The 26,136-nt window shown below is 46.4% G+C and overlaps 3 protein-coding genes across 9 annotated transcripts in view; 2 read left to right on the top strand and 1 right to left on the bottom strand.

Moving 5' to 3' along the window:
• psen1 (presenilin 1) overlaps nt 1-13,598 on the bottom strand; it is an 18,409-nt gene extending 4,811 nt beyond the window's left edge. Inside the window, exons 1-8 of one of the 3 annotated variants that reach the window (XM_068717608.1) lie at nt 13,512-13,598; nt 10,580-10,680; nt 7,746-7,831; nt 4,441-4,835; nt 3,871-4,012; nt 3,105-3,172; nt 2,790-3,010; nt 1,794-1,892 (exon numbers count right to left, since the gene is read on the bottom strand). In XM_068717608.1, coding sequence (XP_068573709.1) covers nt 1,794-1,892; nt 2,790-3,010; nt 3,105-3,172; nt 3,871-4,012; nt 4,441-4,835; nt 7,746-7,781 — 961 coding nt within the window. In that variant the 5' untranslated portion in view covers nt 7,782-7,831; nt 10,580-10,680; nt 13,512-13,598. Of the gene's footprint in view, nt 1-1,793; nt 1,893-2,789; nt 3,011-3,104; nt 3,173-3,870; nt 4,013-4,440; nt 4,836-7,745; nt 7,832-8,366; nt 8,500-10,579; nt 10,681-13,511 lie in introns of those variants that run through there. The other 2 variants (XM_068717610.1, XM_068717607.1) reach the window with 2 other exon arrangements.
• Nucleotides 8,716-11,469, top strand: LOC137877605 (enhancer of rudimentary homolog). Its single transcript, XM_068717611.1, has 4 exons — nt 8,716-8,796; nt 9,470-9,557; nt 10,222-10,342; nt 11,200-11,469. Exons 1-4 carry the CDS (start codon nt 8,794-8,796, stop codon nt 11,300-11,302), a joined length of 315 nt encoding a protein of 104 aa, XP_068573712.1. The 5' UTR covers nt 8,716-8,793; the 3' UTR covers nt 11,303-11,469.
• si:ch211-168d23.3 (BRD4-interacting chromatin-remodeling complex-associated protein) lies at nt 13,091-26,136 on the top strand. Of its 5 annotated transcripts, none has more exons than XM_068717605.1 (14): nt 13,091-13,184; nt 14,225-14,407; nt 15,245-15,290; nt 15,504-15,546; nt 15,777-15,842; nt 16,073-17,590; nt 18,631-18,864; nt 19,986-20,589; nt 20,712-20,845; nt 21,318-21,379; nt 22,556-22,704; nt 23,167-23,261; nt 23,415-23,517; nt 24,574-26,136. In XM_068717605.1, exons 3-14 carry the CDS (start codon nt 15,250-15,252, stop codon nt 25,293-25,295), a joined length of 3,771 nt encoding a protein of 1,256 aa, XP_068573706.1. In that variant the 5' UTR covers nt 13,091-13,184; nt 14,225-14,407; nt 15,245-15,249; the 3' UTR covers nt 25,296-26,136. The 5 variants fall into 5 exon arrangements, with proteins under 5 accessions (XP_068573706.1, XP_068573705.1, XP_068573703.1 ...); XM_068717604.1 differs by having other exon boundaries at nt 14,225-14,411; nt 23,418-23,517; XM_068717602.1 differs by having other exon boundaries at nt 14,225-14,411.

Raw genomic sequence — 26,136 nt, 5'->3', positions numbered from 1 at the left:
GACCCGATCCCTTCCCCTCTTCTTCAGTCTATTGCGACTGAACTCCTTCCTTTCCTCACCCACCTCATCAACACATCTCTTGTTTCAGGATGCTTTCCCACGGCCTTCAAGACCGCCAGAGTCACCCCCCTTCTGAAGAAACCATCACTTGACCCCTCTGATGTCAAGAACTTCAGACCGGTTTCTCTTCTACCCTTTCTATCCAAAACACTTGAACGTGCTGTCTTTAACCAACTGTCTTCCTATCTCCACCAAAACAGCCTTTTGGACCCCCACCAGTCCGGGTTCAAAGTGGGTCACTCGACAGAGACGGCCCGCCTTGCGGTGACACAGAGTCGCTTCACGCCGCGAGAGCCAACTCTCTCTCCTCTGTCCTGATTCTCCTGGACTTGTCTGCGGCGTTTGACACTGTGAACCATCAAATCCTCCTCTCATCCCTCGAGGGGATGGGCGTCTCAGGCTCTGCACTCTCCCTGTTTGCATCCTACCTGACGGGTCGATCCTACCAGGTGACCTGGAGGGGGGCCGTGTCGGAACCACGCATGCTGACTACGGGGGTTCCGCAAGGGTCAGTCCTGGGCCCCGTTCTCTTCTCGCTCTACACAACATCTCTGGGTTCTGTTATTCGCTCGCATGACTTCTCCTACCATTGTTATGCCGATGACACCCAGCTGGTCTTGTCATTTCCCCCCGGTGACACCCAAGTGGAGACGCGCATCGCTGCGTGTTTGGCTGACATCTCGAAGTGGATGACGACACACCACCTCAAGCTCAACCTGGACAAAACTGAGCTACTGTTCCTCCCGGGGAAGGGTTGCCCGCACCGGGACCTGTCCATCACCATTGATGATACCGTGGTGACGCCAACTCGGACTGCGAGGAACCTGTGTGTGACCCTGGATGACCAACTGTCATTCTCGGCAAACATTTCATCCGTTACACGCTCCTGCAGATTCCTGCTCTACAACATCAGGAGGATTCGTCCCTTCCTGACTGACGAAACGGCGCAGGTTCTCATCCAGGCTCTTGTCATCTCCCGCCTGGACTACTGCAACTCTCTACTCGCCGGAGCCCCGGCGTCAGCCATCAGACCTCTGGGGCTTGTCCAGAAAGCTGCAGCTCGCCTGGTGTTCAATCGCCCCAAGTTCTCCCACACAACTTCCTTTCTCCGTTCTCTACACTGGCTACCTGTAAGAGCTCGCATCCAGTTTAAGACTCTGGTGCTAGCCTACAGGGCAGTGAAAGGAACAGCTCCTTCCTATCTCCAGGCCATGGTCAAGCCTTACACCCCCGCCCGACCACTTCGCTCTGCTGCCTCGGGGCGATCGGTTGCCCCGTCGCTCAGAGGTCCTGGCGGCCGATCGACCCGGTCATGTCTGTTTTCTGTCCTGGCCCCACAGTGGTGGAATGAACTTCCCACTGACGTCAGGACAGCGGAGTCGCTGCCCATCTTTCGGCGCAGGCTGAAAACCCACCTCTTCAGGAAGTGCTACCCTGAGCCTTCCACTTAGCGCTTATTGTTTTCATACTAGCTTGTTGCACTTATTGTATTCGTATTACTTATAGCACTAACTGTTTTTCTTGTTTCTGCACTGTACTTTGGCTCTGAGTTATGCTCTGCTTCATGCTCTTAGATGCTTGGTTGGAAAAGGAAATGTACTTACGACTTTTGGTGACAAGTAGTTCTTTTGATTACCAATGTTGAATGCACTTATTGTAAGTCGCTTTGGATAAAAGCGTCTGCTAAATGACTGTAATGTAATGTAATGTAACACAATCAGTGTCCGTCTTACAGGAGTAGATGAGAGCTGGGAAGATGGGCTCATTCCTCTCCTGAGCCGTCTCCACCAGGATCCTCAGAGGCCCTTTGGGACAGAGCACCGCTAACAGATCTGTGAGAGGAGAGAGAAGCCAGACGGGAGAGGTTAAGTCTCCGGACAGAGCGCTCTGCGAGAGACCAAACGCAGAATCTCTGAGAGCGACATGACGACTGTGATGACAAGAAGCAGACTGCAGGGGAAACAGAGATCCGGTCCACATGTTTCATCGCTCTTTGTTCTCTAAAGGGTTTTCTTCCACCAACAATTAAATAAGTGCGCCGACAGAATCACTATGATCTAGTATCTATCTCCACTAAACTCCAGTCGCCAGATATTTCTTCTTGGGAAAAGGAACTCAACAGCAGAAACAAAAAAAATGTCACGACCATTTTAATTACAAACTGATGGTAATGATGTGGTAAAAACTGTCTTTGTCCCTGATGGCCGGTGTGCACCTTCTTCTGATGCCTATTCTATCTGAACCCCTTTCTAATGTGTCAAGAGTACAATCCTCAATATAAAATAAAGTTATCCCCAAGAACACAGCTTATAGAATATAAACTGCTGTGTTTGCCGGCCTGGTGGAGCATTACGTCCAGCTTTCATCACCATCTCCCACAGACTTCCTCTTTTTCCTTATTCCTTATTTACGTTTCAGGTCTTCAGATCTTCTTTTTAGGACACCAATGACAACACTTATCAACACTTGTTTCATACATACAGTAAAGAATAATAACTCCTCACAATAAATAAGAATTGGTGTTTATGTTAAGTTTCACGTCATTGTTAATAAGTCTGGCTTGGGCTCCACATCCATTCCTTTCTTTAAGATGTTGAAAGAAAGAATGTTGTCTTCAAGCACTAAAAAAAAGGTACCAGATGATTGAATATTGGTGCACTAAATAACATCTTCAAAGGGCGGGTAAAACGTTTCTTCTTAAAAAGAGCAGCAGAGAGAGGAGGATTTACCGTAGACGGATATGACGGCTAATATGAGCCAGGCGGTCCACTCTGGCAGGTACTTGATGAAAACCAGGGCCATGAGGGCGCTGATCATGATGAGGTAGGCCTGCTGGAGCCGCAGCGGTCCTTTCCAGTGAATGCACATCATGCCCACCACTCCGAAGTTCCATATTATTATCGCCAGGGTGAAGTAGTCCATCGCCAAATTGTAGGTCTTGAAAACCTCTCTGACAGAGCGCGGACAAAGACAGACATCGCTGTTAAGAAATGAACGACGGCACATTTACGAGAGTGTGTGGGAACCTTGGATTCCCGGCTTACTTGAGGTAGATGTAGGAGAAGAAGAACAGCAGGAGGAGGGAGGAGAGGAAGAGCCAGCCTTGGATCACCTGTGAACGCAGAGATCAGAGTCGTGGGGATTTCATGTTCCAGCAGATCGGTACATGCAAACACTTAATAGTGCCGGTTTCAAACTACCTGGGCAATCAGGTTGGGTGGAGTTACAACAAATGGGAAAACACAACAAGCGTCACAGTTTGGACAAAGTCAAAATCCATTACACTGAGGACGGTGTCTTCATTTTACTGACAGCTTTGTTGCAGCTATTTGTCAAGAACAACTTTCACACATCTGTCTCTTCTCACAGCAGACGTTTTTTTTTTTTTACATGACGGGGGGAGAAAAAACAAACACAGATGGAGCTAATAATACGATGGCTCCGTTACAATGAAGTGTCCCGGTAAGCCATGACTGCAGACAGAACAGGAGAGAACAGGGTGTTAGAACACACCTTGCTGTAATGAAGCCGTTTTAAATGGCAGGCACGGCCGTGTTCGGCAAGACAAAGCCTCGAATGATTGAGAGGGGGAAACACCCTGGCTGCGTTCGAAATCGCTCCCCATTGACTAAATAACGCATTGTATTGCATGCAGGCAACATGTGCTTCTTCCTACCATAGCGAGTCACAATGTCTGCTGTGAAAAGGCCGTTTGAACCTAGTTCAAAACAAACACAACGCCGGTACGTTCCACCGCTGGGGTGCGCAGTGAATGGGGCCGCGGCATTTGTGACGGGTTCCGGCGCGTACCTTGTAGCAGCGGTACTTGTACAGCAGCACCAGCACCAGCGTCATGACGATGATCACGGTGATCATGATGGTGGCGTTCAGGATGGAGTTGAGGGCTCTCTGACCGACTGTGTCCGTGTCTTCGGGGAACGGCGTGTAGATCCTGTGAGGAGACAACGCGGTCCAAACGGCAAAGAATAGAAGACATGATGAACGCAATGAAGAAAATACTGGGCTGAATCATAACAGCAATGGTCTCAGGGCACTTTTTATACAGAGCAGGTCTAGACCGTTCTCTTCAGAATGTAATAGAAGCTCGCTGCTATTTCAGGGAGGTTAGGGTTGGAGAAGAGCTGAAGATATCAAATGTTGTGTTTAAGAGCCCTCGGCCAGATTCAGACTCTGCTTTAATGATCTCATGAAATGACAGTATTCCAACCATGCAGGTGTGAGATATATATATATATATATACATACATATATATATTGCGTTAACTCCACCTAGTGGCTGAGCGGCTGCACTGCATTTAATTCAAACACCAGAAATAAATGAGCTTTTGGATCCTTCCAATAAAGAGTTAGAACACTCACAATCTCTGCCCGTCATTCTGGGTGTAGAAGCTGACGGACTTTATGGTGGCCACCACCACCACCATGCAGAGGGTCACGGGAACGAACAGCATGATGACGTGCTTCGCCCCGTACTTCAGGGTCAACTCTTCGTCCTCGTCCTCCTCGGTCTCCACCACGCGGGGAGGCCGAGCAACGGGGGGCTGTCCGTTCTGCTCCGGGCCGCTACCATTGCCACCTCCGCCTCCGCCTCCGCCTCCGCCATCACCTCCTCCTCCTCCTCCTCCTCCTCCTCCTCCTCCTCCTCCTCCTCCTCCTGCTCCTGCTCCTGAGCCTCCTCTGGACCGGGCTCTGGTCACCGCAGCCTCCTGTGGCTGCTGGGTGGGTTCAGAGGCCACATTGGTCTCCTGCTCGTCCTGAATGTTGAGAGGATTCACTTTATTTATACGCTAGGAATTTGTAATATAATACATACAGACATTAATTAGATTACAGTTCAAAACATGCAGATAGTAGACCGAGCAGAGCGCGCACAACTCAGGGATGTCTCAGAGTCAACACGAACAAGCCAGTTGATCAAATATGTATTCTAGGCGTGGTCCAATAATCACACCAGTGATAAACTATGAGTAATATGTGGATATTCTGACGATCTAAAACATACAGTAAGATCCAGAGTACATAGTAGCTGTGATGCTGATCAGCTGTCTCCAGTGTTTACAGACATCTTCAACACCTCCCTGGAGACATGCCGCGTACCAGCCTGCTTCAAGGTCTCCACCATCACCCCCGTCCCCAAAAAACACCCAAGGATCACAGGACTTCATGACTACAGGCCCGTCGCCCTGACCTCTGTGGTCATGAAGTCTTTTGAACGCCTGGTCCTGTCCCACCTGAAAACCCTCACCGACCCACTCCCCCCTGCAATTCGCTTACAGAGCCAACAGGTATGTAGACGAGGCCGTCAACATGTTCCTTCATTTCATCCTCCAGCATCTGGACTCCCCAGAAACCTACGCACAGAATCCTGTTTGTGGACTTCAGCATGTGAAGCTGGGAAAGCACGTCTCAGCCTCCCCGACCATCAGCACTGGTCCCCCCCCCCCAAGGCTGCGTTCTTTCCCCTCGTCTCTTCTCCCTGTACACCAACAGCTGCACCTCCAGTCACCAGTCCGTCAAGCTCCTGAAGTTCGCGGATGACACCACCCTCATTGGACTCATCTCTGGTGGGCATGAGTCCGTCTACAGGTGGGAGACTGACCATCTGGTGACCTGGTAGAGGTCTGAACAACCTAGAGCTCAACGCTCTAAAGACAGTGGAGATGCTTGTGGATTTCAGGAAGAACGTAGCCCCACCTGCCCCCATCACCCTGTGTGACTCCCCCGTCGACACGGTGGAGTCCTTCCGCTTCCTGGGCTCCATCATAACCCAGGACCTGAAGAGGGAGCTTAACATCAGCTCCATCACCAAGAAGGCTCAGCAGAGGATGTACTTCCTGAGTCAGCTGAAGAAATTCAACCTGCCAAAGACAACGATGGTGCACTTCTACACCGCCATCGTTGAGTCCATCCTCTGCTCCTCCATCACCGTCTGGTACGCTGCAGCCACTGCCAAGGACAACAGGCAGACTGCAGCGCATCATTCGCTCTGCTGAGAGGGTGATCGGCTGCAATCTGCCGTCCCTCCAGGACTTGTTCGCTTCAAGGACCCTGAAGCGAGCAAGAAGGACTGTAGCCGACCCGTCTCACCCTGGACATGAACTGTTGGAGCCCCTTCCATCTGGCAGGAGGAAGAGGTCCATCAGGACCAAGACCTCACGCCACATGAACAGCTTCTTCCTGTCGTCAGTCGGGTTCATAGACAAAGCCCGGGACCCCCACTGACTCTGTCATCCCCAGGACCATTTTCTTCCAGACACTCCCCTGCTCATTCCTGTTTAAAATATTTTTGAAGTATTTTGGGGGCTTTTAATGCTTTTATTTGAGACTAAATAACATGGAGATGACAAGAAGTTGTTGGGGAGACATCAGAAATGGCGTTCAACAAAAGACACCCGGCCCGGAGCCAATTTCACCAAATTTGCCAAAGTGCAATCAGTGATTTGCAACACAAGACCATTTCTTGTTTCTCTCATTGAGATCAATTTCACTAAAACAAAAAGGCACACTTGTGACTCACACATGAGCACGCGAGAGCATTCTAGGACTTGCAAATTTACCAATTTGTTTCATTTGTAAACCGTGATGGTGCCACACACAAATTTGTGTTAGCGGTTCTTGCAGACAATGCTCGCTTTTATGAAATGAGCCCCGGACTCAAAACGGGGAAATTGTGGTTCACTGTCGGCCCCTTAATTAATCTCCACTATAAAGTCTATCTTTACAGACCATGTGCTCTTGAGAAACCAGAGATCTTTCTGAAAGTCTGACACTAGAATGTCAAAAATTCTAGAAATCAAACAAGCGCCGAAGCAAAGTGTTTTCAGACGATCCATGTATTGCATTTGACGCTCACTTGAGCAGTTCCCCCAAGGATTACAACACTGCACTCCTTTCCACTCACCCAGAGGATCTGTCTCATCGGGACTAAATACAAATCAAGGAGACTGTGTGAACTAAAGCTGGTCAGGCGAGTCAAGACACGCAGCAGCCCAGACGTGAAGCAACCTCACCGGGTTCACTGCTGTGAACGGTGAAAGCTGCCTCCCGCTCTTAAACAGCGCCGCTGTATAAAATGACCTCACTGTGTGCTACGCCACAGCCAGGAGCATTAACATGTAGAGCACTGCGGTCACAGGAGATTACTAGTGTTGAGATCCTGTAGTTATGTATTAAACTAAACATGTCATACTGGCCTGACTGAGCTGTCTGACCTCATTGATGACCCAGCTGATAATTTACAGACCATAATATGCAGTTCCAAGACAGAGAAACGTTGCTGACATCTGTTATGGAGTAAACAAGGCTTATGGGTGTAAAGTTGCCCGTGACAGTAAAGGGAGACTTTGACTAGTGGACTAGGCGAGGCCACGCCTTTGATTACAGTAAGAGACAAACGCAGACAGCAAAGCATTCTCCTTCCTCATTCAGAGGTCCAACATGTTCCCTTATCAGAACATAACCATCCATAATTATGATTTATTGTATGGATGAAAGGTCAAGTGAAACATCAGTCCTCCGCAGTGCGTGTGGCGTCACACACACACACACACACACACACTCTGTGGAGGAAACAGACGACTCTTTCATCACTGACTAGGCAGCCATTTCCCAATCGATCGACACGGACAGGCACAGATGTTCTGCTCCCATTCTTTCATACTGACCATATTGTTTTCGATATCTTCTACATTGTTCGCCATGGTTGGCTCGGCAGACACTTGTCCTCACATGCAAACCAACTTATTTTGCCCTGATGAAAGAGAAAAGAAGACAATATTCACTTTAAATGCACATGAAATGAGTACAACAAGTATATCAGTGACAGCAATGAATCAAAATCGGGTGTTTCCTGTGTTGTCCAGATTGTAAAGCCCTGTGGGGACTATTTTTTTTTTATGTTTGCAATAAAATATATCATTAGGTATCATTTTATTTACATTAAAATGGCAAATACAGATCAGAAGTAAGATTGGGGATGTAACGTTCACGGGAAATAATTAATAATTATTATCTGGTGAACTATTGATTGTTAAATATGATTTATAACTAACGTTTCTTGGTAACTACTTGAAAGCTCGTCCGCGGTAACATTATTTAAATAACTGGTTTTATTACTCATAGAGGTATTTCATCATTAGAGAACGGCTAAAATAGCTAGTTAGCCAATAATGGCACATAACGGCAGAGCAGGCAGCGGCCGCGCTGGGTGGCTAACGGCTACATTACTGGCATAACTTAAACTAAATATAGTTCCTGAATAGCAGGTTTGAAATAAGTAAATTCACCTACTGTGAACGACAGCTAATTTCCTTGATTTTGGTGTTCAGGTGTGTTCTCAAGTAGGTTTAAAACCCGGGCGCTTTCTCCTCTTTGTTGTTCCTGTCTTCACACAGAACATCCGGTCGCTGCTGTAAACTACTTCCGGTTCTCGCTATCACTCGGGGAGCGTTCAGGATCAAAACGTTGTCGGAGATTTGTTTTTTTATTTAGTTTACACTATAACACTATTGGTGGTCTAACGATGTATAAATCTATTTTATTTCCGATTCAATGTTCCCTTTAAGACACCGCAGATCAAAAAAAGTTAAAGACAAATAGAAGAAAAACGGAAGTTGGCAAGTTGTTCTTCCGGTGTCACAGGTCAACTCGTCCCCGAAGAAGCAGGGATCTAAGAAAATCGACGGACACCGACTGGAAAAAACAATTAAAATCATGGTTAGTACGTCGTGATACACTGTTTATACTACGTATGTTTGTGTATTCATGAATACCATTAGCAGTCGAAGCCGTGTGTCGGTTTTATTTCTGCGGATTAGGTGTTTTGATAGCTCTCTGCTAACGTTAGCATGAATGTGCGGACGTTTACAGTCGAGCAGCTGCAACCTGACGGACCGACTCGGACAAATAAAAGACAGATGTACCGCTAACCCCGCAGCTATGAGCATTTTTGTTATTTAAACCACTGGACTACTTTTGTTATCGCTAAAATAAACCTTAATAAACATTCAGCTGTAGGCTCAGGGTTTGCGTCTGTTTGCACAGTATTTGATTTAAGACTTCTTTGTAGATGCTATTAAAACTATTATCTTACAAATATAGCTACATGTTAACAGAAAGAGATATTACAACGAAATCAGACTTAGTGAGACTTTACTACTTATCTAATATTCCACCATCATACCTTAAACATCATGACAGTCACCCATCATTACTGGTTAGTGTACAATCATCTCAAACTACTATGTTTATGTATATTGATATAATGTGGAGTAAAACACGCAGGTCACATCTGTGACTGTGCGTTTCATTATTTGACTGCGTGACACATTTTCTGTCACATCTGGAAGCAAGACGACAACATGAATGTCTCGTGTCTCTTTGTCTCCAGTCTCACACCATCCTGCTGGTGCAGCCCACCAAGAGGCCAGAGGGAAGGACGTACGCCGACTATGAATCCGTCAACGAGTGCATGGAAGGTGAGCTGATGGATTCCTCACGCTCCGTTCATCCGAGGGACCGAAACACTCCTACGACTTTGTAGATGTCTTCCCTGTATTAACATGGGTGCTGCATGTCCCTCTATTGACACACTAGCACTTGTCACTTACAGGCATGCACTTCATTACCTGTCCTTTAAAGTCAGTCTTACTGTAACATTTTCATTCTAGTCTGTTACGGTGAAGACTTGACTGTTTATATTCACTGTTGACATGCATGCAGTTTGTGCATACGAATGTCAGGAAAATTATTTTTATTCAGGGTAAGACGGTATAAATAAAACCACCCACCATTATTCTCATTACTTCTAACAGATATTCCTCACAAACATTACCAATCTAGTAGTAATTAATTGAAGCTCGTGCAATATGAAAGATGACAAAAACTTATCACTATTAAGACAAAATTATATGAAATGCCTCAGATGTAATGATTATTGGTTATACACATTGTCATCAACAGAAAATCTGCCTGATCATAGAGTTTAAACTACATTTGCCACATACTTAACAATAAACAGCACAACAATTTAAACTTCCTCAGCGTTATGTCTGTTGTTTCTCTGATTTATTGTAGATGATTTGGGTTAACATGTTTCACATCGATGAGTATAATTTACCGGATCTTCCGTCTCCTGCGCAGGTGTGTGCAAGATGTACGAGGAGCATTTAAAGAGAATGAACCCCAACAGTCCGTCGATAACGTACGACATCAGCCAGCTGTTCGACTTCATCGATGACCTGGCCGACCTCAGCTGCTTGGTGTAAGTTTGACGAGGAAACTAAGTAATGTCGTGAACGGTGTAGAAAAGACTGTGTGCCGCGAGTTAAATGGTGTCCCAGAGCGTTTTAGGAGGTCTAAAGATGGTTACATTTTACACAAAGTCCTCCATTATTAGTCAAAACATGTCCAATCAGAATACTCTGCATTTTGTACAGAAGCTCATTATTTAATTACATCTCCTCACTGGATACATGAATAAGTATAAATGATACCTTACAGAGGTTTGAAGTCTCTGCCTCCACATAGAGGGTTCACCATGTGGGCCGTCCCAGTAGACCAGTAGAAGTTCACTTACAATCCTCTGACAGCGTCACGGTCCTAAACAGGAGCACACATGCAGAACACTTAAAGTTCAATTCAATTAAGTTGTGCACATACATCTTTGCTCCATTGTCATTACACTGCATTTTGTGTACTAATACAATAGGAAAATATGTTATGTGTGCATCAGTTTTTTGTTTTTTTTCTGGTGGTGTATTCTAGATCTACCGTTGCATTATTTTTACCAATATTTCTGCTTTATCATATTGTTCAAACATATGATGTATTGGGGAGGATAAACCCCTCGTAATGCACCAGCAGGTTTGCAAGAGGGTCTTGTTGTTGTTGTTGTTGTTATTGTTGTTGCAATGATGCAGAACATCGATCTCGTAGAACAAGGATTCAGCCCGGAGCCCCGTTAATGTGGGTGATCCCGTTGGGAGGTTCAAGCCCCTGTGTATACAAGCGACCACTCTGCTGAAGTGCCCTTGAGCCCCTGGAAACTGAGCTTCCAGAGCAGCTAAGCCGAAAAAGGAACCTGAAACTGAATGTAGTTTTTCATCATGTCTGTCTCAGGTATCGGGCCGACACACAGACGTACCAGCCGTACAACAAGGACTGGATCAAAGAGAAGATCTACGTTCTGCTCCGCCGCCAGGCCCAGCAGGCAGCCAAGTGAAGCCTGGTGGGGGGGGGGGGGCAATATGATTTACGATCTGCAACTTGTGTTCAAATGGTTTGAGTAACTTGTTCTAAGAAGTTTTTGACAACGTTTTTGTTTTTTTTACTCAAGAGGGGTGGTGTGTTTTAATGTTTGCCTTATTAATAAAGTTTCCTTAAAAAACATTTCTGAATTGAGTTTCTCTTTTTCCTAAAAGAAATTTAAAGATTTCTTCTTTTTTTTTAATAGCTGGGCCTTGTAAGAATGAAATTATCCTTCCATTGGTTTCCTTTGTTTTCTGTGGTTTTTGTTTTTCTATCGTCTCATTCGTCATTTCTGTATTTATATTTTGTCTCATCTTTTTTTAAATTTCTGTCACCTCCACTGCAGAAAAGTGCTACGAAGGATAACCGTTTGTTTTGCCGTCTCGCTCAAGCTAATTTCCAGTTTTTGAAAAAGAGCATTTTGAACCATTGATTATTTTATTTGACTCCCTGGATTCATTCTTTCCAGTTTCCTGGACATTAAACCTGAAGCATGACCGGGTCCTCCCTCCACATGTCCCTCTGTGTTCGGTCTTGTCCCTCCTCAGTGTGCTGTTGACTGTAAAGTGTTGCTGAGGATGTCAATTTGCTTTGGTGTCGTGCACGTTTCCTCATTTTTCCATCAATACAGCGGCAAACAAGCGTGTCTCGAAATATTGATTTTATTTCTTCTAACTGTGCCTTGGAAGAATATTTTTTTTGGTTCGTTCAAAACAGACTGTCAGTGTGAGAATGAGATTAAACATGAAATTGTCTTTCTTCCTTTGGTTTCTTGATTTTTCTTTCACCCTTTCTTCCTCTTTGACAGTTAAGTGCCGACTATAGAAACTCAGTTTTCACTCAATACAGTTATAAATAAGCAAGTCTGGGAATCTTGTTTCTTTTATATAATTGCCTGGAAAAAAAATGTTTGTTTACCACCATGACATCTCAGTTAGTTTTTTTATTCTTTAAAGTATAGGCTAATTACTGTTAAAAAGTGCTTAGTTTGCTTTATATAGTGCACATGATAATCTGCTCGTTAACACTGATGAAGTGGTAGATTACCTGGAAATATTTGGTTGCCTTGACTTGTGGGATTAACATTTAAAACATATTTATTTTTCTTTCCGAGCTGCCTCTTTTCTCATTTCATTTTTTTTCCCTGATTACTATTTTATATCTCATTTCACCCCCCCCCCCCCCCAAGCAGTTTCCTTCTTTCTCCCTGTTTAACAGCTTACAGTAAAGTGTCATTTAGGATGATAATGTGCTCCACATGGTAATTTCCTCCTTTAGGCACAGTACAGTGGCAAATTAGCACGTCTCTAGATATTGATTTTTTTTTACCACCAGAAAGTATTCTCAGTTCTCTAGAGGAAATCAATAAAGTGTAGGCAAATAAAACATCTGTATCGGGGATTAAAGAGCTCCACACACACACACACACACACACACACACACACACACACACACACTGAAGTGCGGGGACATGTGCGGAGTGTGCCGCCTGACGCAGCGCAGGAGGCGGCCAGCTTCCTCTTCTGAATCTGGATCCTCGCCTCCTCTCTAGTTGTTGTTTTTTTCTCTCTCTCTCTCTCTCTCTCGCTCTCTCTCTCTCTCTCTCTCTCTCTCTCTCTCTCTCCACCTTTGTGTTGTGATCGGCTCTCCCAGTCTGTTTCTCACACCCACTCCGGTACCCCCCCCCCTCCCCCCCCCCCCTCCCTCCTCCTCCTCCTCCTCCATCCCACCCTACTCTACCCTACCCCATCCACCACCACCACCCCCTCTCCTCCTTTTAGCATCTGAAAAGACCACTGAGTGAGAATCGATGGCGCAGAGGCCCGCTTGACAGGACAATAAACCACAAAGAAGGGGTGAGTTTTTTTTCTCTCTCCCTCCTCTTGGTTGTTTTTTTTTGGGGGGTTGAATTGCGGAATTACTCTAATGGCACAACGATAAGGGAATCGCTCGGGGGCTGGCAGCGTGGAAATGATATTTTTAACACAAGGCATCTTTTGTTACCGCGATATGATTTACAGCAGGCGTCAGCTGCCGTGGTCCCGCTCAGGGAGGAGGAAAAAATAATAATAAATAATAAAATAAATAAAAAATAAATCAGAAAAAAAGGACCACAAGGAGCAAACAGCGGCTCCGCGTCCCGCATCGTCTGGGACATTCATTTCACATGAACACACATTCACCTTACGTAACCTGCGAACCGCATCAGTGGATCCCGGTCCTGTTATCGCCGGAGAATAGCATGCACTTTGCCGCTGCAGGTTTAGATGAGGGTCGTCTGCCTGGATTTCATTGGGCGATGCGGTACCTCGAGGGTGTTAATGCGGTTGTCGTGTTGTAAACAAAATAATAATAATAATGTCAGCGGGATCGGAGTGGGAGGTTTGTCTTGTTTATTTAAAAAAAAAAAAAAAAGGTACCTCCCCTGGAGACTGAGCGCGAGGCAGTGAGTAATGTTATAATTGGCTTGAAGTGTTCCGAGCTTTCTCCTCCACATCGCTTCTTGTTTCTCTCTCTCAGCCATGAGGAGAGGACGAGTCGCATCCGAGACGCAGGGGGAGCCGTCTATTTACAGCCGAGGCGTTCAGGTCTCATGTCTGCGATAGACACAACAATAGCTTCCATTTTTCTCCTCCTCATCGGCATCATAATCGATGCGATTATTGGTAGAGACCCCCCCCCCACCCCTTCCTCCTCCTCCTCTTCAGTTTGTCCGATCACACCAGCAGCAGCGCTGCACAGCCGGAGGAGAAAACTGATGAATCATGTATTGATCTTGTGTCTCACCGCTGAGATGAGAATGTGTTTTGGCTGCTGGTAACCTCAAGTGACCTGACAGCATGTGGTGGTGTGTTTGTGCCTCCCCTCTCCTCACCCCTCTCTCCTCACCCTCCAGCCTCTCCGCCTTGAAGACGCAGCAATGCTCCAGCAGCAGAGGGAGGACCCGTCTCCGTCTCCGTCCCGCCGCCTCGGTCTGGCATCCCTCCACCTCCAGACACTGAAGCCCGGCCACGACTTCCCATGAGGCCACCACCAGAACTCAGCTCGACCGCTCTGTATGGGGCCTCTCACTTATGAAGTAGGTTCGTGTTGCGGTCTGGGAAGTGGACACACGAGTCACGAGGAGAGAGAATAACAAGCCGATTCATTCTTTTCACTTTAAAATGTTCTGTCCAGGGATTCTCTTCCTGTGGTTTGAGACCCACAAGTTTCATAATTCCACAAAATATAAAATAGATTTTAAAGATTCACCTCTTACTTCAAATGAAACAATGAGAGAAAATCACTCTTTTGAACTTCTCAAGTGGCTGTAAAGGTCAAAAAGGTTGGGAATCACTGACCTGAACAAAAGTTAATTTCTGATAATCAATCATCTCAGTCAATTATCAAGCAAAAACTCGAATCAGTCCCCGCTTGCTGCTTCTCAAACGTTTTACATCATCGCATACTGAATTTCTTTGGATTCTGGACTGTTGGTCAAACACAACCAGCCATTTAAAGATGGTTTTGGGAACTATGTGACGTGCATTTTTCACAACTTTCTGGGTTTTCATAGCTCAAACGATTGATTAATTGAAGACATTTATACAGAATCAGTTTAGCTTTAGGTCTATAGAAGAGAACAGAAGGGCAAATATTGTACAAACCTCAATAAGCAGACATTAATAAGACACAAGTAGATGCTTTAGAAGACTGCTAATCCAAATCCAGATGTATTTAAGTTGTTTTTAAATGAACTTTGTGTCAGTGCAGTCCAGAGAGCAACGGGTTCGCCGTCTGTAATAACCAACATAAAGATCATTTCATCGATGATGGAAGTAGTTGCAGCCATAAAAAGGTGTGGCTTTCCTTCACTGATTCATCCTTCATCCTAATAATTCAAACGTGATGACATTTGTCCTCCTCTTCTTCGTAGTTGACATGGAGGATGAAGATGGGACTTGTCTACTTGATGTTTTGTGGTGAGTCTGTTTGACTCGTACTTGCATCCAACAGAATCAACTTTGTCCAGATGATCAAAAGTAATTATTGTTATTAAATAAACTGGACAGGGTCTAGGATTTAATGCGCTCTAATGTCCTCTTATTCTGCTATTTGACGTGCAAAATACTTGTTTTGGAATATTCAAAAAGTATTTCACCAATTTGAATCGTGATTTCTCTTTGTCTTCGCAGTGACCCCCAAGCCCTGAACGACTTCCTTCATGGGACCAATGAGGTAACATAAGAGTCTGAAATAGAGAGGGACTCAAATCCTGTTTAAAAAAAAAAAATCAATAGTGCAAATAATAATTTCGAGGTGGGAATCTTTCTTGGCACACAGTGGTGTGAGATGAGTGGAGGAGGGCCGACAGAGTGAAAAGAGAGTCGTAATGTAACACTGCGTTCATTTGTCGCCGCGACTTTGTGAGCCCAACCTAAAAAAAACGACTGATTTCATCCCACCAGCTGCAGACTGAAGACCTGCTCATTAGCTCCTCCTCTGGGGAGCCCTCCCTCTTCACAGATGCCCCGGTGAGTGTCTGGATCCACAGCCAGCAGCGTCACAACAACCAGCGTCCCCCCCCCCCCCCAGGAGAATGATTTTTTTTCCCTTCTTTTCTCTCCTGTGCCTGAAACGGCTTCCTGTTAACTCCTGATAATCACACAATTCTCCCCTCGTTTTCACTCTCTCTCCTTCATCCTGCTTTCTTCACCTCTCTCTCTCTCTCCCCCTCTTCATCTCCCGCTGTTTCCTCCTCCAGAGCCCCGTCTCTCTGCTGGGAGACGGCAGGGATTCCCCAGACACACCTCCACCCGAGTGTGTGGACCTGTCCTTCCTGGAGGAGGCCCTCCTGTCGTCGCCGGAGGGAGGAGAAGACCAACAGGTGGTGCGGGGTGGGACGCCCGTGGAGGCCGCATTCGAGCCAAAGAAGGGGGAAGCGGAGGAGGCAGAGGTGGCATGTGATATCCTGCAGCAGAGCCTGCAGGAGGCCGAGATCACCGAGCAGACCATGGCTCTGGAGGCAGAGCTGGCCCAACCCGGGGACAGCCTGTCCCTGTACTCACCTGCCCCTCTCCTCCCCCCACCCACCGTGCCATTCATACCCAAATCCGTGACCTTGCCCATCACTCAGGCGTTGCCCAGAGACACCCAGGCAGCGGTGGAGCCTCCCCAGCCCTCCCTCCTGGCTGTCGGGCCAGGCTGCCCTTCTCTAAAGCCCGCTGCCCCTCCTCAGCTCATGGGGCTCCTGCCTGGGAACGTGTTCCCCGCCGCTTCACCAGAGACCTCCTTCTCTCTGACTCCTGCCCAGGCGTCCAGCATGATCATCCACAAGGCCGTCCCCAGTGTGACCAGTCGTCCCCTTATCACCCCGACCCTGAGAGCAGCAGCCGCACCGGGCCTCATCCTGCAGCGCGCCCCTCTTCCCATTCAACCCAAGCTGCCCATCAGCATTCAGCCCAGACTGGTTCAGATTAGCCCCAAGCCTTCTGGGCAAAAACACACGCCAGGTCTTACGTTTCTCCCTGGGACTGCCTCACCAAATATTTTACTCTCCCAACCTCCAGGCCAAAAGCCTGCGGCTCCACCAGCGCAGCCCTCCCAGCAGCTCCACAAACAGGTCAGCCTGCAGCTGGTCAACCAGGGTGGCTCCTTTGTGCTCCAGCCTCAGGGACTCTTCCAAGGCCAAAACCAGTTCCTTCTTCCAGGCCAGTCCCCCGTTACCATCTCCCAGTCTGCCAGTACAGCTCGACCGCTGCTGACCCCCAGTCACCACGGCTCGTCGCTCCACAGTGTGAACGCCTCCACTGGGCAGCTGGTAGAAGGCTCTCAGATCCTAACTGTGCCCCAGAGACAGCTGAACTTCAGCCCCGTCTTCACCACCCCTTCAGGGCAGCTAGCGCTCCGCCAGGCCACTGTGCTTTCAGGACCTTTGCAGCTACAGTCAGCGCCCCCTACTGTCTTCCAGATGCCAGCACAGCTGGCTGGAACCTACACTCCAGGAGGGCAGGGGCAGCGTACCACCCTGGTCCACAGTCCCGCTCTCGGAAACCACATTACCTTGATCAACAGTTCAAGGGTGCTGACCCCAGATCTCACTTCCATCTCGATTGTCAACGGCCCCTCAGTAGTTCAGGGTCTGCCTTTTGCCGCCCAGGCTCAGACAGGAGTGACAGAAGGACAGCTGAGCCTCCAGCAGGCCTCCGTGGTGCTGCTGCCAGAGAGAGCCATGCAAGAGGAGAGGACCGGCTCAGAGGAGACGTTCCACCAGCTATCGCAGGTGAGCTGCCACTTCTGTCCCGGCAAGTCGTTTTACACGGTGATGACAAACCATGCTGCTATTTCAGTGGTTTCAATCTATTTTTGCTCAATGCTGCAGGCAAAAGGTTTCCTTTTATTTCTGTGCAGCATTAAAATCAGGTGAAACTCATGAAACTTGCTTGGATGATGCAATCCAACGCAGTGAACATCATTGAAGTCTGCACTAAAGGCAGGGTTGGTATAGCAAGAGTACACTAGATAAAAAAATCCAGCCCAGTGTTGTCAACTCTTTAGTTAGACAGACAGACAGGCTGTCCAATCAATACATTCAGGCCGGATGAAATGATTGGACGAAGCTTATTACAGTCCTGCGACATCTTTGCTTAAACTTGAAGAAAAACAGTCAACAGAAAGTCTGTTACAAACTGAGAACACAGTGTTTGAAAGACGTGGGCTTCTAACAGTGAGAAAAGGTTGAAAGGAAAGTTGGATTATGGGAAGTGTAGGATCCAATGTTTTTAAAGCTGGAAGTCAGGATATCTGCAGATTCAATTTTGACTGTTCTTTTTGTTTTATCTGTCTTTATGGAAAGGGCAACACTAGATCGCTGACGTTCCCTCGTCAAATCCGTTGCCTTACCACGCTATGATAATGCAATGTTGACAAAAAAATAATCATGCAGACTTGATGTCCACTATGATGGAGGGATTACACAAGTTTCAAGTGTCAATTAAGGGATTTTCATTCTCAGAGGAAGTCTCCAATGGTGGAAAAAAACGTCCAAAAACTCTAAACTGTACAACGTGCATTTACAAGTGGACAGAAAAACACAAAATACACTGGATTTGTAGTTAAATAGCTGAATCTCACTAAATATACTGGTGGTGCCTGTGGCTCAGCGGATATAACAGGCTGTCCTTTAACCTTAAGCGAAGGAAGTGTCTCGAGTGTCCTTCAGAAGCACGTTGGACCTCAGTCTGTGATGTTAAAACAGGCGTTTTGCATGTACACTCAGCTTTAACGACTCCTCTCTGATGTCTATTTGTTCGCCTGCCGCAGCCCTATGGACATGTCCTCCAGCACGTCTCGGTGCAGCCCGCCTCTGCGGGGCTGCAGTCCTCCCCTCCTCCCGTGATCACAGTCCTGCAGCCTCCCCCCGAACCACCTCTGGCCCCCGATCCAGCTGCGGAGATCCCTAAACTCCTGATGCCCCCAGCAGACATGACCCAAGCAGTGGAGGAAGTGACCCACTCCATGAGTCAGAACGAGGCCTTTATGCAACATCTGCAACAGGTCAGAGCTTCGACACATTCCTGCATTACATTTGTATGTCGGTAACAGTGCTCCTCCTTAGTGTTTCTAATAGTATCAGTAAGATTTCATATCGAGAGGATATGATTCTTCTTCCGCCCACCCTATGTGTGCAGTTTCACAGCTATGCAGCAAGCTAAACACACTTCTAATAAAGGTTTAGGGCGGGAGTTTTTTTACTGGAAACAGCTGTGAAGACAACACAACTTAAATGTTAGTGTTTCAAAACTAAAAAGGTTGAGATACCATAAACAAAAGTTAGAAATAAATTACTACAGCTCTACATTCACAACTTTGACAGCGCTAGTTAGAAACAGTAGAAAATCCTCACACACCTCAGTGAAGGTAGAAGTTCCTCAGCAAGCAGCATGATTGCATGCACCTGTTTGGTCACTGTTATCGAGGGGTGTGTTTGATTTGGGTCCCTTTGCGTGTTTGCCGGGTGGTGCATTAAATCAGTAATGGAGTTAGATGTCACCCCCCCCCCCCCCCCCCCCCACACACACACACACACACACACACACACATCACAGACTCCCCTGTGCATGTACAGAGTCAACATGCATCACTTCCTGTGTCACCTCTCTGGAGCTCTGCCACACCAGCAGCTTCACAGTTTCACTTTAACGCTGACAATAAAGTGTCACTGGTGTGAAAATGACATGTGCACGAAAAACTTGTCTCCAAAGAGATGCGTGACAGTGAAACACAGTTAACTGCACTGAACTTTATTCGACTTGGACTATGTCTTCTCATTTTATCAATTAAAACAGTGATATTTAAGAAGATAAAAGTTGTTTTTTTAGCAACTAAATGTTTCAATCATATTGTCTTATGTACTGTGGCTTTTTCCACAGAAGACATTTAGACAAGTCACAGGTGGAAATGAAATGAACAATGGCTGGGTTCCATTTAGCTTTGCTTTGATTTCATCTTCCTGGTATTGTGCATGCTGGCTCACAGGGACACTTGAATAGAAACGTCACTGTTATGAGTAACACCTGTGCTTTTCCTGCTATGACAAGTTCAGAAGAGAAACACCATTGATTAGCTGACCTCAATGAGATTGATCTAATTGTTGTTATTCCTTATTTCTACCACAGCAAGCACTTAGTTCTCCTATCACATCTGAACTGTTGGTCGGATCGCTGCCAGTGGTGCCGATGGAGTCGCTCGCCTCCCCGGTGTCCAACGAGCGAGAGACTCAACCACAGACCCACGCGGTCTCGGGTCAGGACGCCCGCACCGCGATGTCCGACCAGTGCGTCGAGGCTTCTCCGCTTCGCTCGGACTCGGTGGACACTCCGCTGATCTGCTCCCCGTCTCCCATCCGGGACACGGAGAGACCAGCTCCGACCAGTTTCTCCCCTCAGATCCCTCCGCCTGGACCCGAGGGTTCGGTCACAGCTCCCCAGACTCGCATCGAGCCCCAAGTCCAGTACCAGGTCCCTCACCAGCTCCGGGTCTCACAGGCCTTATTTGCCCAGAACCAGGTGCAGATTGAGCCGTCTGTCTCCCAGCCTCCGCCCCAGCTCCAGGTCCAGCCGTCCGTCTCCCAGCCTCAGTCCTCGGTCAACGCTCCAGTCCACAGCAGCCCCCCCACTCTGCGTGTCTCGGTGCCTCAGCAGCAGTCTGATCCCACAGCTGCGTCTGCTTGTCTCTCCAAAGGAGGAGACGAGTCCGCTGTCCAACAGCACACACAAAACAGTGAGTGTCAATTCAAGCCCGACACTGAGCGGTTCATTCAAACAATGATCGCTTTACTCTTCACCATCACATTATTATGATCTGAAAATCAATCACCGTCCCTGCGTCCCCCTTTTTTTCAGAGCCAACAGCTGCCTTGGTCGTGGAGAGTAAAGCGTTTACTCTCGATGTCCATCCACCCTCTCCTGCAGCCCCGGGTGTCCAGGGCCACGGGGCCCCCGGCCCCATCCAGACGAGCCAGAACACTGGCACCAAGGTGAGAAACGCAACATGTTGTCCAAAATGTAATTATGTATTTTAATCATGTCATTTTAAATGTTGTAAAAGAAGTCCTTTATATCAATGTAATCCAAAAAAGAACAGACTATAATACATGTTGTAAAGATATCTTATTGTTTGCTTTGTCCGACCAAAAGTTTAAAACCCAAAGATATTAAATTTACAATCATAGACAGCAAAGAAAACCAGAACATATTCACGTTTTAGAAACTACAAACCTGTACATTTCACGAGTGCACTTTGTCTTCCTCTGAGAATAAACGGGTTTTAAAATGTTTTGTAATGAGTCAGAATGATTTCCCCTCCGGATGAAACCTGAATTGGCTCCGGTATTGAAAGCGTTGAAGTGATTATTTGTTAAATGCAGCAAACGCATCATTAATGACTTGAAATCGCAACCCCTGTCTCCGTCCTTTGATCTCATCCAAAATGTGTTTTCTGGCTGCCAGCTGGCAGATCCTCTGGAGCAGCAGACAGAGGAGAGGCTCACACCAGCAATGCGCAGGCACAGGTAAGACCTTCTGTGCTGCTGAAGGACACCGTGGAGGACGAGTCTCAGACTCACATAATCTCCTTTTAAGGAGTAGAAAAGTAGCTGAAACGGAAGCGGTCCAAACAATTCAACATATATTAGAAAGAAAGTGTGTGATAACATGCGTACAGAATACTGTTAACCACTACATTTAAGAGCTTTTGTAAATCAAAAGAAATGTGAGAAATAGATTGTCTGTCTGTCGTAGCAAGTAGGATTGAAAGTAAAGGATTTGTACTCATGCTTCCCATTTAGCAGTAAAAGATGATGAATAAGAGCCCAAAGCCGACCTTCCATTTCATTTAAAACACAATGACTCTTCAACAACTCGAGGGATTATTCAGTATTGTACTTCTGGATATACTACAAAGAAGCTTTCTGTCCTCAGTAAGACTACTTTATTAATGTATCAACAGCTGGCTGGTTTCACACACATGAATTCAATCTGATCCTTTAGTAATGTTTTTTTAATCCGAGTCGTTGAGGAGAGGATTCATTTTACCGTTTCTACACCTGCTACTATTTACTGCTACTACTGCTACTGTGGGTACTACTACTACTACTACTTTGAATTTGAATAGATGTCCCTATCTATTGAGAGTATTACAATATTTATAGATTGGCAGTATTACAAACTAGGCGTCTGTGGCAACATTGGAAAAATAAAATGTATTTACAGTTTCAACATATTCAGACAGATAGTAAGAGAAAAATATACATATTTTTAAAGCTCGATCTGTCCCCTTTAAGGATTGCCAATTAAATAAAGAGCTTTTTTTTGGAGTTTTGCAAAACTGAAAGTACAAAATCAGATGGCACGTGGATTATTACATAATCTTGTGTCAAAATGTATTTCTAACACCTTTATTATTTTATGTTGTGCTCTCCTAAATAAAGTTGTGTCTCATCAGACTGACTCTGAGGCTGAAAAGCTTTCATGCACGGTCCTGGTTGTTTTCTGGCTCTCTGTGGAACAAACACAGAAGCTGCCGTCTACATTGTGATCGGTTCCTCTGTATTTTAAGAGAACTCGGAGGCCAACAAAGGACCAGCGGTACATTTCTGCCCAGAATAACCGTTGCAGTCAGCAATAGAGAGTAGACGGGTGTTTGATTACCCGTCTGTAGCAGAATCCTTCCGTTGTGTTCCTTGCAGGTTCCAGCAGCAGATTTGTTTGGACCACGCAGCGGTTCAGACCCCCTTCACCGGCCCGGCCTTTTCCACGCTGAAGGACGCCGTTAGACGCATGCTGCCGTACCACAGCTGCGCCGGTCACCTGCCCACTCAGGAGGACTTCAATTTAGGTCCGTGAGCTTTGGTTGATGGATGACAATGATTTATAAATAAATGAATTCATTCCAAAAAAATGAATTATCTGTTGTTAAAACAAGTGACAGCAGCAACTTAGTTGATTAAAAAAAAAGATATTAAATTACATAAACATCACATGAATTATAGACATGGTTCATATCACTATTATACCCTGGGTGATACAGAATATATCTAGCTTTTAATTAAAAATTGGTGCCAGTCAAAGTGTCCACCTCTGATATATGATGGCTAGTGTTACGAAACAAATGATTATCAAAAACCAGGATGTATTCAGTTTACCATCACAGATATAAAGCTTCAAATCCTCACATTTGAGAAGAAGATATTTGGTATTTTTGCTTGAAAAGTAACAGTTGATGATGACGACGATGATGATGATGATGATGATGATGACGATGATGATGATGATGATGATGATGTTTCTCTGCTCACAGTGGACCAGGAGTTTGACACCGTGTCCGGTTTCCTGCTGAAACGCACCAAGGACATGGTCAACAAATACAGGCAGCTACTGGTGAGAGAAGCCCAGGTGAGAATCGACACACAGCTTTCTTCCTCTGTCCAGTGAACTACTTCTGAGAGCAGGCGTGTTCTGTTCAGGAGGCAGCATTGATTTGTTAGTGTGTGTGTGTGTGTGTGTGTGTGTGTGTGTGTGTGATGGGAAATTCACTGGTTTCCACAGCAGGAGAGTCCGTCAGCAGAGATGGTGATGCTGGAGCGTCTCTTCCTCCAAGCTGAGCGATGCGCTTTAGCAGAGGACAGACGGAGAGTCCGCAGAGACCCAGGTCAGTGTAGACCACCACCAACGCCTACTTCATCACGTGTGTGTGTGTGTGTGTGTGTGTTTTTTATGCCTTTTCAAATCCCAGGACAGAGACAGAAAATGAATGATGTGAATTAGCGACACTCCCCTAAATTCTTTTCGTGGGAATTAATTTATTTGTGCCTCGGAGCGCGGCACTTAACCCCCATATTTGCTCCGGAATAGCTCCCAGGTGTGAATGTGTAATTAAGCTGTGTAAATGTGGAGCGGGGGTCATGCTGAGTGAGACTCTGCATGGTGACGAGAAAATTACATGCGCGAGGTTAAGATCAAATTAAAGCAGGGCGGTTATGTTAATTAAAACAAGTTGGAAAAGGGGAGGAGAGCTCTTGAAAACTGTTAAATGTCAGGCTGAGCTGCCGCTGGACGTCTGAAGGAATAATAATTATACGAATGGCAAATGATAGTTAACGCGAGCATTTATTTCACTGTGCAGTGCACATTAATAGACATTGGTGCAAATGTGTTTCTTTTGTTGCATAGTCATTCTAATATAGAGCATGGAAAATAACAGTTTTGTTGAAAAAAATAAGAGGATTTGAGAGCAAAATGCTAACAGAACAGGACTCAACGTACAGAAGCAAGTTAATCCTCATCCACAGCAGGAAGTAGAGGCGACAGAGAGAGAGCATTTTATTATGAATTTAAGATTTTCTGAGAAAAATCACAATATCGCAATATTTGATTTCATTACAATATGATTCACTCAAGGGTTTGAAAATATTTATATTTAAAAAAATATATAATAAATATTAGATTTGAGTCTTTTACCCTGAAGATGCTTCGGCATTACATAAAAAATAATTTGACAAAAATCACACATTTTCTGTCTTTTTTTAAACACATTTGGCTGTAATACAGCCCGACATATGTGAGATGGTGACTGACCTCTCTGCATGGCTAGATTAGGGGATTTTAGAACCTGCTTGCTCAGCGTGTTTGTAATGATGACGGCTTTAGAGCATTAAAAATGAGCGACGTTGTTTCATCTATTCTGTGTTTTTTTCCCTCACTCCAGAGTCTTTTATGACGGCCCTGGCTACATCAGCGTCTTCCCCCCACGGTGCCCCCTCCTCCGGCTCCTCCCAGCGCTGCGCCTCCGGCAGCCCCTCTCCTCCACCAGCCTGGACCAGACTGTCCGACCGTCCCCCGGGACTGAAGACGTACCGCTCCAGCTCCCGCGGGGCTCTCAGGCTCACCATCAAGCAGGAGTCCGGCTCCCGTAAGGTGGTTCACAACTCGGCCTGCGACCCGGGACTCAAGAGGGACCACACGGGGCAGCTGACCAACGGCGGCGGAGCTGTGAGCGAACGCCACTCTCAGGCACCCAACGGAGCGCCGCCGCGTCCTCAGCGCGACGAGGAGGGCTCCAACGGAGCTCTGCTCTGCAACGCTGCAGAGGACGTCCCACAGACAGCACCCTATTCCAAAACAAAAGCCCCAAACCCTCTTTCTATGCCAGAGCCACAGGTCGGTTGCTTCGAGTTGCCTCCCAGAGATGTCAGCGCCCCCAAACTGAAATGCTACAGGTTGGACGAGTCGCCTCGGCCGGAGCAGCGGTTCAGCCCGCCGCCTCCCCCCCTCCAAGAGGACAACATGCTCAGCGAACATCTACAGAGTGCCATCGACAGCATCCTGGAGCTCCAGCGCCTGCAGGGCCCCTCAGCAGCCCCGACCAGGGCCACGTCAGGCCCTTCACTGGACCAGGCTGTCACCAGCATCCTGGAGGGACACCTGTGAGGTAATCCGTCCTGACGAGACGTCCACACAGACGCAGAAACATCTGTCTGAGGTGGGATGAAAATGAAAAAAAAACGTTGTATCTGTTCGTAGGAACTAAAAGAGATTTTGTTTCTGGGTTCCAGAGATTACTTTTAAGGGACTGATTGTTTGAAAGAAGAGAGAGGAGGAGGAGGAGGGGGGGGGACGAAGAGGCACTATAAAGAGATGCATACCAGACCACAGCACTATCTGTAGTCCGATAGATGTTAGATACTTCATTTCGATGTACGTTTGTGGAAAAAAAAAAAATTCTATTTGAATAGGAGCATATATTGTTTCAGTGGTAGTTAAGTCATTCAGAGGTTTACGACACTGGTGTAACCTTCATCAGCATATAGTATATAAGTAATAGTGAGGATAACGACAACGTGGAGTAGACTGAGATTATTCAATAGTTTTTTATAAGATTTCTTTCAAAAATGTGAAGTTTCTTTTGCATAGTGCCAAGCTTCCAGGGTATTTATTTTGATAATCTGTGCCAATCGTGTTTTGCATTGAGACAGGCAGCGAGCGTGTGCCGACGAGTGTGTGTGTGTGTGTGTGTGTGTGTGTTTGTGTGTGTGTGTGTGTGAGAGAGTGTCTTTATTTGGATCTGAAGCGAGTGTGTGTGTGTGTGAAAACATTGCATCCTGCGACGGGACCGTACATAAAGATCCCGCAGGCTCCATCATCTCGGCTTATCGAATGAAACTCCAAAGAATTTGTGACTTGCTACATCCTGAATACACCAGCAAACGTCCACGTCGTGTCTCTTCCCACAAACTGGAGTCTGTCCTCGTTAAAGCAGAAAGAAACCCGA

This window comes from Cebidichthys violaceus, unplaced genomic scaffold (genome assembly GCF_023349555.1).
Source record: "Cebidichthys violaceus isolate CVI_PGR_0920_01 unplaced genomic scaffold, fCebVio1.0.p SCAF_22, whole genome shotgun sequence".
NCBI classification, from domain to species: Eukaryota; Metazoa; Chordata; class Actinopteri; order Perciformes; family Stichaeidae; genus Cebidichthys; species Cebidichthys violaceus.
The sequence above is the reverse complement of the archived record's forward strand: the minus strand, read 5'-3'. Positions and strand labels throughout refer to the sequence as shown.